The sequence below is a fragment of the Marmota flaviventris genome, chromosome 17 (genome assembly GCF_047511675.1).
Source record: "Marmota flaviventris isolate mMarFla1 chromosome 17, mMarFla1.hap1, whole genome shotgun sequence".
NCBI lineage: Eukaryota > Metazoa > Chordata > Mammalia > Rodentia > Sciuridae > Marmota > Marmota flaviventris.
The window spans coordinates 16,434,573-16,450,709 of NC_092514.1; the positions used below are offsets into that span (position 1 = coordinate 16,434,573).

At 44.2% G+C, this 16,137-nt stretch overlaps 2 protein-coding genes and 1 non-coding gene across 4 annotated transcripts in view; 2 read left to right on the forward strand and 1 right to left on the reverse strand.

Annotated features, from left to right (window-relative positions):
• Zswim7 (zinc finger SWIM-type containing 7) overlaps positions 1–10,655 on the forward strand; it is a 32,165-nt gene extending 21,510 nt beyond the window's left edge. The window contains exon 5 of the mRNA XM_071603074.1: positions 10,267–10,655. Coding sequence (XP_071459175.1) covers positions 10,267–10,356 — 90 coding nt within the window. The 3' untranslated portion in view covers positions 10,357–10,655. The remainder of the gene's footprint in view (positions 1–10,266) is intronic.
• Adora2b (adenosine A2b receptor) overlaps positions 1–16,137 on the reverse strand; it is a 29,849-nt gene that overhangs the window by 7,393 nt on the left and 6,319 nt on the right. The window lies entirely within an intron of this gene.
• Trnaa-cgc (transfer RNA alanine (anticodon CGC)) lies at positions 13,421–13,493 on the forward strand. The gene has a single exon. It is a non-coding gene; the product is annotated as a tRNA-Ala (tRNA).

Below are 16,137 nucleotides of genomic sequence, written 5' to 3' on the forward strand. Positions count from 1 at the left end.
GAAGCAAGAAGAGAAACAGAAATCATTAGGGGACTATTTCAGTAGTTGATTCTAGAGAAGATGTTGACTTAAACCAGAGTGATAATAAGCAAGATAATATAAGTGGATATTCATTTTGGAGATAGAACCAACAGGTCTTGAAAATGGATTACATGCTGGAAGATAAAGAATCAAGGATGATTCCTAAGAGTTTATATTACTGAACCAGAAAAAGATTAAGAAGAGGGTAAGGGCTGGGGACATAGCTCAGTTGGTAGAGTACCTGCCTTGCATGTGCAAGGCCCTGGGTTCAATCCCCAGCACCACAAAATAAATAGATAAATGAGAAAAAGCCAGGCATGGTGGCACATGCCTATAATCTCAGTGGTTTGGGAGGTTGAGGCAGGCGGGTCATGAGTTCAAAGCCATCCCCTGCTAAAGCAAGGCTCTAAACTCAGAACCTGTCTCTAAATAAAATACAAAATAGGGCTGGGGATGTGGCTCAGTGGTTGAGTGCCCTTGAGTTCAATCCCCGGTACACCCCTCCCCCCACAAAAAGGGGTGAGATGCAAGGAGATTAAGGTCAAGAAAATGGTGGATGTCAGTAAACTGATCTGTAGAGTAAGAAGATGCAGGAAAAAGGGATAGATTATTAGAGAAGCTAAGAAAGTTGGAGGGTCAGGGCACACGTGGAGAGACACTGTCACAACTGTGGCAGAAAGAAGTAGGACAGGGCCAATTCAGAGAGGGTAGAGTTTTGATGGTAACAGGACAGGGGCAGCATCTCCTTCAAGAGCTGCTTTCACCTCAGAGAAGTATGAAGAAAGTCAGCTAAGGGAGAAAGGAGGAGGCTAGGATGCCACGTTGTCATCCCAGGTGGTGGGAAATGAGCCTCCTTGTGGTCCTAATGCTGGTGTAGCTCTTATGGTTGACAAGTCTCAGGCTGTGACCATGGCAGTGGAGCTGAGGAAGAGGGAAAGATTGAGGATGTGAGGGAACAAACTCTAGGGGGCAGGATGCTTGAGCCGGGTGGATGGTGAAGTCTCCAGAAATGGTGACCACCATAGAGAGTGACAGAGAACGCGAAGCCAGATGACAGCAATGAGGGGCAGTACGTTTGGACAATAGGAACTTCAAAAATGGGGGTCTTTTCTGGGGGTTGCAGGGATGGGGAAAATATTCTGGAAAGAGAAGTGGAGGGAAACAAGAGAGCTGCAGCCCAAGTCCCCACCTGAGGTCCAGGGAGTAAGTGGCAGTAAGGAAAGCCACATTCTTGGGGCAACAGCAGGTCTTGGTGGAGGACAGATGGTGGTGGAAACGTCACAGAGGAAGTGGAGGACACTCACAGATCTGGTGATGCTCAGAGAGCACAGGGCTTGGGAAGGAGAGGTAGGACCTTGAGTCACATTAGCCAGGGTAATATAGAGCATCGTGGAGTTGAATGTTAACATTTTCTCAGGACCTGGAATACTTAGCTAAAGCTAAAATATACAAGCCGCATCTCCATTTTCATCTTCAATATTAAAGAAGGAAAAAAAATGGGTTCACCATCCACTTCTCCATCTAAATTCTCCCTAATTTTCGATTCAAACTCCTTTCTAATTTCTCCCTAACTGGCACAGTTTTCCATGCCATCAGCCTTTGAACCACACGAGCAGATACAAAGTTTTGGGGAGAAATATTTGCAGACCCATCTTTCCCAGCTGTCCAGAGCCATCGAGAACACAGAGCTACCAGGGCCTGAGCCCCTGCTCTTTGTAGAAACCAAGGCTCAGAGTGATTAAATGATTAAATTAATTTAGTGCCACTAAATTTTGCTGACACAAACCCAATCTAATCTGATTACAATTTTGCCCAAAGTGGTCATTTTCGTGCTTAGGAACCCCAGCTCTTCAGTGCTCATCTCACAAATCTCAGCTTCCTCTCTATCTGGCCACCCCTCTGTATAAGCTGCTTCATTTTCTTCCCCAGATTTATCTGCCCTTGCCAGAGCTGCCTGCAGGTTCCAGAGAGCCCCTGTGCTCCAGGCAGCCACAGGGGAATGGGACCTCTGCTACTCTGTTAGGAGGTGGTCCTCAGGTAGCCAACAGAGATGCAGGCTCTTTATTCTGCTGGAGAACATGACCACACTTCATGGATGCTGCCTCCACATGAAAAAGGGTTGAGCTCTAAAGACTGTTAGCACTGGAGCTCCTCTAGCTCCATGATGGCAGAACAGTTGGTCTCCATGGGACACCCAGGTCCAAAGAAGGGGACTGGGATGCTATAGGAAGCAAGCCATTTCCCGCCGCAATTCACAAAATGCTGGGAGGTTGTCCTGGACTGCAATCTGCCTGTGCTCTCTCTCATCTCCCACTTCTAGCTGTGCTCTCTTCTCTCCCTGAATGCCTGACTCCCTCCCCGGCCCCGGTCCCTGTGGGCTTCAACTTCATTCCCTGTGCATATGTCTATCTCCCCAAAACATTCCTGGAACACACAGGCCATATCCTGTTCCCTGGCCCTGGGCCGGGCCGCTGCTTTGCTGCAGAAACTGCTGCCTGAGAGCAAATGACAGGAGACAGAGGAGTGAAGGCAGAAAACACAGGCAGCTTTATTATTCCAAACAAGGCGTGCACAAGCCCAGCTTTTGTGGGCCCCCATTTAGGGGTGTTCTAGGGAAGTCCACACTCTGGAAAGAGCTGTGCCCCTCCACGGTGCATCCATCTCCTTATAAGGGGCTCATTAGCTAAGGAGATTGATCGGAAAAACAGTCACGTGGAGGGAGTCAACAAAAGGGAACAGTGTGAATGCTGAGGTTACATAACAAAGGGGAACCGCAGGGCTGCATAACAAGTGCTGGCCTACTTTGGGGGCAGGGTCCTCCTGCTTGGGCTCAGGGCCTACAGCTCAAACCAGGCCAAGTTCTCAGCCCTGGAGCCCAATCCGCAGCTCTCAAGGGCGCTCCTAGTTCAGAGGCCCAAGAGCAGCTACCCTGGACAGTAACATTGAGCTGAAACGTTGGTTCCTTAACCCACCTGCAAGCTGCAGCTGCAGCTGCAAGCCATAGGGCAGATAGAATAGGTACAAAAAACACTTGATGAATGCAAACTGCTAAGTAAACACACACTGGGTTCTAGTGCAGCTTCCTTCCTCTGTAAATACAAACATTTCTGCTACAAAGCCATACATACATACTTAGAAAATATCATGTTCTCTAAAACTGCACACAGGTGGCAGGACTTACAGGAAAAATGGGGTTAGGACAGTCCACTCAAATGGACCCGATTTTGTAACTACAGCACTGACAGGAAGTCATTTGGGCGAGTGGCTGCCGTCATAGTAAAAATTTGCTAGAAAAATCTGATGGAGATCCTGACGAAACTTATTAAAGCAAGGCAGAGGGGTGTCATAACTTGCTTTAATAAGTTTCTGAGGAAAGGAGCTGTTTTCATGTTCCTTGTCCCTGGGAGCTGCTGGGGCACCTGCTGCACAGGGGTCAAACAGCTTTTTCCCTTCCTACTAAAGACTGTAATTCTACTCTCACTATTCCACCTCCTCTGCCTAGGGAAAATCATACATGAACCAAATCAAACATCCTTCCCCTATTTATCTACAACATGTGAACCAATTCACAATACAAAAATGTATCTGGAAGCAGAGCAGTTTGGACTGAAGTACATCACTGTGCTCCCTAGTCTTCCATGATTGTCCTAAGCACCCCCATCCCATGTACCCACCACATAACTTCATGTTCTGTCTCTTTCCAGCTGAACAAGCTTCTTGGTGATACTCTGTCTTGCTCACCATTGTGTCTAAGACACCTAACACTGTGACAAGTAAATGCTGATAGAAAGCCTCAGTTTATACGGAAGGACCAGAATTCTGCCATTATTATTATTATTATTATTATTATTATTATTATTATTATTAGTTGTTGATGGACCTTTATTTTATTTCTTTATTTATATGTGGCGCTGAGAATCAAATCCTCACACTTGCAAGGCAAGTGCTCTACCACTGAGCCACAACTCCAGCCCCTCTGTCTTTTTTTTTTTTTTTTGGAAAAGGTAAAACTTTTAATAGCAAAATGAGTATTCAAATGGAAAAAGCAGATTCACTGATACATGATAAAATTATGAAATATCCTTCCCCATACATTCAGCAGTTTCATTCTTTTCTGTTCTACTTTACCCTGCCACCTTACCCCTGTACATTTCTATTACTTTCCCCGTCTGTTCCATGGACAGATTCCTTCCTCCCCGCTCAGTAATACAGAATCTTCACCCTAGGCAAACTACAATGACTATCATTAAATTTTTAAAATATGCCCTTTAACCTTCCTAACATCTGGGTAATACCACTCCTTTTTTCCTCATCCCCAATTAGCTCCCACTTTTCTGGACAGACATGATGTTGTATTCGTCAATTTTCTAGATCGATGTTGGGGTGAGGACAGTGTAAGTTGCAGCCACTTATGTTGTTTTCTCCAATAATTCTTTCAAAGTGGGTACAAAAGAAATAAACTTCCTAAATTCTTCCATATCAAAAAATATCTTTGTTTGACCCTGGAAATCAAATGCCAATTTGGCTGGATACAGGATTCTAGGGCGAAAGGCTTTCTGTAGGTGTTTTTCTTTTTTCTCTCTAGAAGCCTTTAGGATTTTCTCTTTATCACTATAATTCAAAAACTTCACCAAGATGTGTCTCGGAGTGAGTCTGTTTTTGTCAATCACACTGGGGATTCGGTGAGCCCTCACTATCCCAAGACTAGAATCCCGAAGCTCTGGAAAATTTTCTTCAGTTATTTCCTGCAGTATGTCCTCTGCTTCATTCTCTTCACTCTCTTTTTCCGGGATTCCTATCAAACGAATGTTGGCACTTCTGAGTCTATCCTCCCTCTCGCTTAGCATTAATTTATTATCTGATTGGCCACAACATGTATGATATCCCTAGAGAATTGTGCCATTTCATCATCTAGATTGCAAAGTCTTTCTTCAAGGATGTCTATTCTACTCCTCAGATCATCTATTGATTTGTTAGTTTCCAAGATATCTGGAAGGCATTTTTTAATTTTTCCAATCTCTTCTCTCATCTCTCTGAGGACACCGATCACAGTTGTTCTATAGTTTGTTTCCATTTCCTGCATTAGGTCTGCCTCTTTGGATGTTTGTGTTTGAAGAGTCCCCTGCATAAAAAACCCTCCTACTTCCTCTTCCTCCTCATTCTCAGAATTCTGTACCTTACTGACCATAATCTCTTCATCAGCTCCCATCTTTCCCATCACACTTGTCGCAGGAACAAGGCAACAGGTTGAGTCCCGTTTCTCACATAACATTGAATCATCCTCGCCCTCCTCCTCCTCCTCCCACCACTCCTCCTCCTCTTCCCCAGAGGTCTCTTCTTCCATCTCCTCTTGTCCCACCTCTTCTATGGCACAGGCCCCTTCTTCCTCTTCTGCCCTCACCAAAACAATGTCATCCTCGTTGGTCTCTGAGTCTTCTCCTGTCACCTCAAAGGTAGGGATTCCTTTATCCTTACACTCCAAAAACTCTTCCTCCCGAGTCTCTTAAGTTCTTCACTTCTGGCCTAGTGACTTTTACCTCTTTGATGAATAAGAAATGCAAGCCATCACTTGCTGTTCCTCCAGCTTCATGTTTTGAATTTACTAGAGCGTTACCCCCTTTTGCAGGGATCCCACATCCTCCTCCTAGATTTGGTTCTTCCTTCTGTCGGAGCACACGGTTCAGTAATTCTTCTATGACAGGTTTTTGGCTGGTAAATTGTCGCAAACTTTGCAGGTCTGAAAATGTCTTCATCTCATCATCACATTTAAATGCTAATTGGACCTCACGCTGAAACTCAGGTTCAAAGTCATTTTCTCTCAAAATGCTGAAGATGTCGCCCCACTTCTTACTGACTTCCAAGGTGGCTGATGCCAGAGGGTCTGCCTGCAGCCAGGGTGAGCACGGCTCCTTCATCCATCAGAGTTCCTTCTTCTCTTGATGCTTTGACGGTCTTCTCTGTGTTACTGAGGATCTGGAGGTTTTCTTCTTCCATTGCTTTTACTGCTCCACCCTCCCTATGCTTTGGCTTCTCTTTGTCGGGCAGTTGTATGTGGTGACTGCCATTTCTACATGTGTCGTCGTTCATATCTGAGGCTTCTGCCATCCCTCCAATGGCTTGGTAACTTTGGGGCTCATTCTGGGATAATTCCTTACCTTGATTGCTAGTGGACATCTTGGCTTTGTCCCATTTACAACTCAGCTCGTCTATTTCCTCATTTCTAAAAGATAAGTTTTCAGTACACTCAGCGAATTTAGAATTTTTTTCTTCTTGTTCCCTCAACTCTGTTTTTTGTGAAGCTAAACTTTCGCTTCCCACCACTCTTCCCTGCTACCACAGTGCTCTTTATCTTTTGTTTCAGATAGCTCACGTTTTACTAGCATTTCCTTTGGGTCATCTTTCAGGGTTTCCCTCATCTCGAAAAACATCAGGTCCTGTATTTCCAAGAAGACCTTAAATTTCTCCACAATAGTTGTTGGTATATAATCTTTGTACTTGAAATCTAACATCCAAGGTATCTCCTCATCAGTACCTCTTAGCTGATTTCTTTTGACACAGGTGGTTTGTTCCTGTTCCTTTGCAAATCTAGACATTTTTGACTGTACGGTTGACAGGGTGTCTATATTGTCCAGATCGTATTGTTTTCCCTTTTGAAGAGTAATTTTAGTTCCTGCACACTGGCTAGGCTCCAGAAATCTAAAATCCTTAAAAAACTCTCATCCACTTGCGTGCCTCTGCCAGAAACAGACCAGTTTCACAGAGCATGATGTGGTCTACTGTGCAGCAGTCTCTACCTGGGAGGAGATCGCTACCGCAGTGCTGAGCAGTGAACAAAGGTGGCCTCTGCCTTTTTTATTAATAAGGGATAACTCGTCTTTTTTGTTTATTTTTAGTTTAGATGGACACAGCTACACAACCAGGGAAGCGCTCTTCTACTGAGTCACGACTCCAGCCCCCAGAATTCTGTGTGTGTGTGTGTGTGTGTGTGTGTGTGTGTGTGTGAAACATCCATTTAGTTAGAAGCTCTAATTAAAGCAAGTCCTGGGGTCTTGACATGGTTGGCGCTCCACCTTACCGACCACAAGCAGCAGTCATGAGTAGCTACTTCCCTTTTTTCACTTTTCCCATGGAACCAAACTAAAAGGGTTTTTAAAAAGTATTACAGGCTAACATATACAAGGCCCTGGGTTCCATCTCCAGGACTGCAAAAACTAAAAATATTTTTAAAAAATACTCATATACTGGACTGGGACTGTAGCTCAAGGGCACAGCACTTGCCAAGCATGTGTGAGGCACACCGGGTTCAATCCTTAGCACCACATAAATATAAAATAAAGACATTGTGTCCACCTAAGAAACTAAAAATTAAATATTTTTTTTTTATAAAAGAAAGACATGCTGTCTATCTACAACTACAAAAAAATGTTTGTTTGTTTTTTTTAAAAAAAGTACTGATAAACAGAAAAAGAAATAGGAAATTGGAACAGCACTGCATCTATTAAAAAAGTAGAATTCTTGGGCTGGGGTTATGGGGTAGCGCACTTGCCTGGTATGCGTAAGGCACTGGGTTCGAGGCTCAGCACCACTTATAAATAAATAAGTAAAGGTCAATTAACAAATATTTTTTTAAAAAAGAACTAGAATTCTTAATTAAAACTGTTCCAGGCCAGGTGCAATGGCACACACCTGTAATCCCAGGGGCTAGGGAGGCTGAGGCAAGAGGATCGCAAGTTTAAAGCCAGCCTCAGCAATTTTGTGAGGTGCTAAACAACTCAATGAGATCCTGTCTCGAATAAAATACAAAACAGGGTTAGGGATGTGGCTCAGTGGTGGAGCGCACCTGAGTTCAATCCCCCATACTCCCCCACCCCGCAAAACACACACACACACACACAAAAAAAAAAAAAAAAAACTTAAGACCCAGAAGATATTGTCACTAATGAATTCCAGCAAAAGTTTAAGGAACAGCTGGGCATGGTAATCCCAGCTACTTGGGTGGCTAGGCTGGAGGATCCTAAATTCCAGGCTTACCTGGGCAACTTAGCAAGACTCTGTCTCCAAAAAAAAAAAAAAAAAAGAGGGGTTGCTGGGGTTGTAGCTCAGGGGTAGAGTGCATGCTAGCATGCATGAGGCACTGGGTTCGATCCTCAGTCCCCCATAAAAATAAAATAAAGATATTGTGTCCACCTAAAACTAAAAAACAAATATTTAAAAAAGAAGTTTAAGGAACCAGTAAAAACCATTACTTTTTTAATATTTATTTTTTAGTTGTAGATGAACACAATACCTTCATTTTACCTATCTATCTATGTATCTATTTATTTATTTTCTTATTTATTTTTGTGTGCTGCTAAGGATCGAACCCATGGCCTCACAAGTGCTAGGCAAGCGCTCTATTGCTGAGCCACAACCCCAGCCCCAAAACCATTCTTATACAAAAAGAACAAATGCTATTCTATTTTACTACATGAAGTATAGAAAGAAGGCCCCTTTTTACCAGTTATGGGTCACATTAAGGGCGGTCTGCCGTGTCTCTGTAGATGGCCGTTGCTGTAGCCAGTGGGCCAGTTGGAGAACAGCACAATGCCCGCCCACCCACAAAAAAACAGGGTGTGGCTGGTCACCAGAGCTTCCATTCAGCTGAGTTCTTCCCAGGAGGGCAGGGCCCTCAGCTCCCCTGGCTCCCAGGGGGCTCATCTACTTTAACAATTCAGACATATCTGAGTCCAGTGGACCTGGCTGAACCTCAGGAGAGGTCCAACGCTGCATGCAGAGGTGGCTGGGAGATGCCATTTGCCGTTCATTGTCACAAAGGATGAGGAAGGCAGTAGCAGAATAAAGAGATGGCAGCGCTCCTCACCAGCTCCCCAGGTAGCTGCCACTGAAGCAGTCAGTGGAGAATGAGGAAGCCCACAGGACCAGGGTTTCCAGAGCTCCCCTGTGGGACTGTTTTTTTTGGAGTGTCTCACATGTTGTTCTCAAATAATTGGTGGGACTCATAGAAAGCACAAGGTTGTTGGGTGCCAGATTTCTATCTCCTCCACAGGAAGTGAGCAGCCCCTGCAAAGGATCAGTGCATGAAACCAGGTCAGAGAAGAACAGACAGTCTGTCCTCTGCCCCAAAGGTGCCCTCCTAAGGCTGCAGTTAAAACACACTGCTTCAGATAATGACATTGTCCAAAGTATCAGGTTCCATATAGCATGATGTCAAAGGACATCAGGAGGCTAGTTTGACCCCTTACTAGTGTTGTTAACTTTGATGACTTGTTTAATGTGGTATCTGACAGATTTGTCCCTGTAACTATCCCCACCCCCCTCCCCCGTACTTAGGAAAGGCAGTATCTTGTGGTACATTTTAAAACTATATCTTAGTTTCATCAAATTTTCACCCATGAGTTTTGGCATCAATGATTCTTGCCTGAATCAGCTACTACTGTTATAGTTTCCCAAATGGTAATTTGCTTAATTCAGTCATTCCTCCTCCTAACCATACAGCATTCTATTGTAGTAAAAGTTCTTCCAGCACATTATTTAAAAAACAAAACAAAAAACTAGCTGTTTATTCCAAGGAGAAATCATACTCCAGCTGAATGGGGAAACCTACCCAAATCCTGGTTTCTAAGTAACCAGGGCTCTTTAAAATAGCTAGTTCCAAATTTGAGCCTGGAATATCTTTCTGTGCCAGAAAATAAGGAAGTGCTCAAAAATGGATGAGAGCACTTAAGCAGAAGTGAACTTGAAGGGGGTTCTCAATTGCCAAATCTGAGCATGTAATTGAGTAACAGGAATGGATTATAATTATTGAATGAAAGTAAAATTCCGTAAGTGCGTACTGATATTTTTAAAAATTATAAAAAAGCAAGAAAAACATAAGAAGAATGAAAGCGGACTCCAGGTATAGTGTTGCATTCCTGTAATCCCAGCAAACCAGGAAGCTGAGACAGAAGGATCACAAGTTCAAGGCCAGCCTCGGCAACTTAATCAGGCCCTAAGCAACTTTAGTGAGACACTATATCAAAATTAAAAGGTCTGGGGATGTAATTTAATGGTAAAGTACCACTGGATTCAATCTCCAGAACCAAAAATAAAGAAGAAGAAGAGGAGGAATTGTCCAGGTTAGCCTTGAATTTGTGATCCTCCTGCCTCAATCTCCTGAGTTGCTAGGATTACAGAGCCATATCCACCACTCCGCTCAGCTAAAATGTTATTGTCTTTTTTTTTTTAAATATTTATTTATTTTTTTAGTTATCGACAGACACAACATCTTTGTTGGTATGTGGTGCTGAGGATCGAACCCGGGCCGCACGCATGCCAGACGAGCGCGCTACCACTTGAGCCACATCCCCAGCCCAAATGTTATTGTCTTAAAAGATCAAAATGAAAACATCTAAGGAACTGATGCAGATTAAAGAAAATTAAACATATTCAACGCAAGCATGACCTTTCACTGGAACCTGGACAAGAAAAAACTATAAAGAATATAATTGGGATAAAAGGGGATATCTGACTGTGGATTGTAGTATCTGTTGAAATTTCTGAGTGTGATAATTTTGTGTGTGTGAGAGAGAGAGACAAACGAATGGACAGAGAAAGGGAAAGCAAATATAGCAAAATATTAACAATTTGTAAATCTAAGTGGAAGGTACAGTTGGTCCTCTATAGCACCGGTTCTTCTGAAAATATTCAAATAAAAAAAAACTGCTTCTGAGCCAGGCATGGTGATATACACCCCTGATCCCAGCACAGTCAGTATTAAAGAGGTGCAATCAAGTTTTCATTTGGGAAAGAACGTAGCTCCATGAAGGCCAAGTGAGACTACAATCAGCCCAGGTAGCAAGGAAACTGGTATCCTAGAATAGGGCAGAGGTGGAGATAGGAACAAGGAGAAATGCGAATTTATCCCAGGTAAATGAGGCCAACAGGACCTGGTTCTGTAATATCTTTCGATAAAGCTTTATAAATTCCCTACATTAAAAAAAAATTCAGTAGTGGTGTTGAAATCAGCAATGGAAATTAAGATGGCCTATAGAGAAAGCTGTTTTGGGAAATTTGAAGACAGGGACTGGAATACCACAAGTGATAAACCAGAGAAGCTGAGGTAGAGAAGTAGGACAGGAAGGCACAGGAGCCCCCACAGGAAGGGCTGATAAGCAGAACTGGACTCCATGAAGCAGGAAGAGCCAAGGGAAGAATAGACCAGCCCCAAACTCCTCAAGACTCGCCACCTCCCATATCTCTCAACCCAGAGGCACCTGAAACACAACCTAAGCCACACTTTTCCAAATAGTCCCTATCTTCAGGATGGCACCACCCAACTGCCCAGAAATCACCCCAGACTCTTCCCTCTCCCTTAGTCCAACATCCACTGGAGTCACCAAGTCCTCTTGAACCTGCTGCCCATGATCCCTGTCTTCTAGCCAGATGCACTCCACTCAATATGTGGTGACCCTCAGATTCACTTACCAGTCCCTCAGGCTGAACGATCACTCAGAATGATCTATAGTGGCAGATCTCACACCAATACCTTCTCACTCAGCCTGGCCCTGACCCCACGTTTTTTAGGGCTTGTTCATATCCCGGTTTCTTGGCTGGCTAAGTGGCTTTACCTAGGACCTCTCTGCTCCCAATTCAGCCAGTCCCCTTGCCTGACATCAAACATCTACCTTCCTTCTTACCTAGAATACAATTGGCTTCCTTTATAATCTTTTTTTTTTTTAAAGGAAGGAATTTTTTTAATATCTTTATTCTATTTATTCATTTGTATGTGGTACTAAGGATCGAACCCAGGGCTTCACATGTGCTAGGCAAGCACTCTACCACTGAGCTATATTGCCCCAATCCCACCTCCCTTATAATCTTGTCCCCTCCAACCCACCCTCTTAACTGTCCACCAGAGTGACTATAGTAGAATGCAACCTGATCATGCCAAACGCCTGATTATAATTCTACATTCCCGGATAATTATCACTCCTCATAAATGCACATTTAGATGACATTGAAGGCATACAAAAAGAAATTCATAATCATCCTAAAAACAGAAGGGGAGGGTGATCAGCAAACCAGAAACTTTGATGACTTTCTAGAAACATAAGGTAAGAGGATCACCTGGGCTATGGCTCAGTTGTGGAGCACTCGCCTGGCATGTGTGAGGCACTGGGTTTGATTCTCAGCACCCACATATAAATAAATAAAATAAAGATCATCAACAACTAAAAAAATATTAAAAAAAGAAAGAAAGAAAGAAAAAGAAACAAAGTCCAACCAAGGAGAAGAGGTATCCATCTTTCTGTTAGGAATCCCAGAAAGAGGGCTGGGGATATAGCTCAGTTGGTAGAATGCTTGCCTCACATGTACAAGGCCCTGGGTTCAATCCCCATTTAAAAAAAAAAAATAGGTAGAAAAAAATGGCAAAAAGTAAATATTCCTTTAAAAGCTCAAAGCTGATGACAGACCTGAGTCTTCAGATTGAAAAGTTCACTAATAGTAAAAAAAGTAAAAAATAAAATAATATTTTAAAAAGGGCTGGGGATGTGGCTCAAGCGGTAGCACTCTCGTCTGGCATGCGTGCAGCCCGGGTTCGATCCTCAGCAACACAAACAAACAAAGATGTTGTGTCCACCGAAAACTAAAGGAAATAAATATTAAAAAAAAAAAATTCACTAATAGTACCATCCCCAATGGAGGAGAAAACCCAAAGGCAATATTTAAACCCAACCTCATGAAACTCAAGAACACTAAGCAGATGCAAATGATCCCAGAAGCTTACAGATAGGAAACCCAAGTTACAAAAAAAGCATCAGATTCCTGAGCCACACCGCCTTCAGCCTTCTGAGGGAAAAGCTTTTGACCCTTCTCCAGTCAACAACCAAGAAACTGGTATGGGAAGGCATGTTTCCTCCTTTGACTTTCTTTATTCCAGATGGGAAATTCATGATCTAAATTTGAAGCAGACTAAAATGTGGCATAATTTTAAGCAATGGATAACATCTAAAAATAGAACCCATGTGATCTGGACAGTAGAACTGTCTCCTTGAAAAGCACAGGCGTAGTGGCAGGACGGCATTTCCTACTCAATCCTACTGTTCTGGGGTGAATAAGAGATATGCAAGTGTACACGCTAGTTATCAATTCCCAATCTTCAGATGTTTCATATAAAGTTCAGGAAATTTTATTACAGAATAAATGTAAATGGTACAAACCTTGACAACACAAAAGCAACAGCAAAACATGAACATGTTCAATACACAATTTTGCGGAGAAGTCACCGTAAGAAATAGCGGTTGCCACTGGGGAGCCAGAGATCAGAGATGGGTGACAACTTTCCACAGTTTCCCTGTGTGCATGGTTTCAATTTCTTTCCAAAGTAAAGAAATTGAAAGGTAAACCCTCTCTTGGGGCTGGGGATATAGCTCAGTTGGTAGAGTGCTTGCCTCGCATGCACAAGGCCCTGGGTTCAATCCCCAGCACCCCCAAAAGAAAGAAAGTAAACCCTCTCTTAGGCAGACAATGTAATCAAATGACTATTACATTACTATCCACTGTCTATAAATCAGGAGATGAGATGTAGAAGGAATGGTGGTGGCATCATTGATCATTAGATGTAATTTACAATTGATAGAATTAGGACAGACTGAAATGTCTACAGGGGAAAAGTCAAAATATAGCACAAAATTAGAAGGAATTATGTAGGGGAGAAGGCTTGCCTGAGTGTGAGCCATAGTCCCCATGTCACATGGCAGCACAAAACCAGGTGTCAGTGAAGAAGCAACCCTGGAAGAAATGACCAGGGATGTCAGGGATGGAGGAACTTTTCCATTTTGTAGCCTTCCTGCTTCTGAATGTTTACCTGTGAGCTCACTGGCTGATTTCTAATTCAAAGAACAAAAAACAAAAGCAAGGAGAGCTGGGGTTGTGGCTGCGTGGTAGCACTTGGGAGGCCCTGGGTTTGATCCTCAGCACCACATAAAAATACATAAAATAAAGGTATTGTGTCTATCTACAACTTAAATATATATATATATATATGAAGCCCTGCCAGTGACTCATAAGGTAAGACCCCCGGCACATGGTCAGATTGTACGTCTTGGAGAAATGTTGCTTCCTTTTGTTCCTTCACACAAGCTCTTTGTCCACATAATCAGACAGCACCCCACTATTTAGAATCCGAGAGAGATGTTCATTGGAGGCACAAAGTCAGGTGCTGTCCCTGTGACACTCTGGGGCAGTTGTAGGCCCTGTTCCCAGGGCAGAGCCATGGTGGCCAGGAGGACCCCTCCTCCTGTGCCTTGAGGGATCCTGTCACAGCCCAAGTGCTTGACAACTCCCCCTGCATCTCCCCATGCCCTGCAGTTCCCATGTGCTCCTCCTGGCCGTCCAGCTAGGTCAGGCCTGGCTCTACCCCTAGCCAACACACTTTCTTTCAGGTGCCCTCCACACCCTGATTCCAGCCTGGTTCCAAGACCTGAGCCAGACCTGGGCCTCTGTCCAGGAATGTGTATGTCCAGCAGGGAACCAACAGAGGCAGACCTTCCCGCCACCCCAGCCAGGCTGCAGGTCCCCTCAGCAATAAACATGGCCTCAGACAAGAGCCAACTGCGACAACTGTTGCTGTTTTTAAGGTTGTTGTTTCAAGCTGGGAGGCAGAGTTGAGAGGATTGTGATAACAATGGGGGACCACTGATAGCAAAGCAACACCCAGACCCTGGTGAAACCTGCACTGCCTGCATTGCAAGAGGAGCCAGGACCTGTGGGCTATGCCCGAGGGTTCACAGCCATCTGCCCCCAGCCCAGCCCTCTGGACTATAGCACCTGCTGGCTTGCCTCCTGTCCCAGAGCATCCCTGAGCCCCATGCCACCCTGTACTTGGAGTGTAAGGGATCCTCTAAAAAGATGATTTCCTTTTATTTCTTCATTAAAACTTATTGGATCAACCAGACTCAATGGCACACATCCCAGCTACTTAGGCAGCTGAGGTTTATGTGTTTGACACCAGCCTGGGCAACACAGCAAGACCCCATTTAAAAAAAACCAAAAAACAAAAAACATTGGACCAGCTTTTCTTCTGACATCATCTCACCAGAGAGCTCTGACCATCTTAGACCCTCCTTTCTCATATCCATATATATATATTAGTTGTAGATAGACACAACACCTTTATTTTATTCATTTTTTTTAATGTGGTGTTGAGGACTGAACTCAGCGCACCAAACATGCTAAGCAAATGCTCTACCACTGAGCTATAGCCCCAGCCCTTCTCATATCCTTTTTATTTTGGGGGTGGGGGGTGCCAGGGATTGAACTCAGGGGCACCCGACCACTGAGCCACATCCCCAGCCCTATGTTGTATTGTATTTAGAAACAGGATCTCACTTGAGTTGCCTAGTACCTCGTGATTGCTGAGGCTGGCTTTGAACCCGCAATCCTCCTGTCTCGGCCTCCTGAATTGCTAGGATTATAGGCATGCGCCACAGTGCCGGCTCTCATATCCTTTTAAGGACTGTCTCCCCACACCTGTCCCAGCTGTTCCCCTGGATATGACATACCCTGACACAAGCTTTCACCCAGTCACTTGTGTGTGAATTCATCCACAGTGTGGGTCTGTACCCTGTGCCAGGAATGGTAGAGTGCTGGGTCCTAGAAGATGAGATGAAGCCCCTGCCCCATAGAGCTCACACACTGTGGACAGAGACCACAACTAAGTGAAGACATAGTTTATCAGGAAAACTAATCATGGGTAAATAAAGTGAGCAGTTGAGAGAAAGAAACCTCTCCACATTAGGTAGGAAGGAAAGAGAGCAAAGCTGGTGTTGGGGAGGGAACAAAGGGTACAGGATGGAGTGACAGAAGCCAGGCTAAGGGGGGAAATGACATGATCTGACTTATGTCTGAAATCATCCTCGCCAGCAGTCTGGTGGAGAAAGTCACAGGTGCAGGAGGAGAGGAGGTGGGGGCTTCCCTGGGACCCAGCAGGAGCTGGGGAGAGGGTCTGGCAAGAACTGTCAGGAGGGCACATGCAATGAGGTCCAGGAGGTAACCCCAAGATTTGGTCCAAAGGGGGATGATACATGGGTGACCTCACAGGAGCAATCAGCAATACCAAGTGGAGGAGAAGGAATG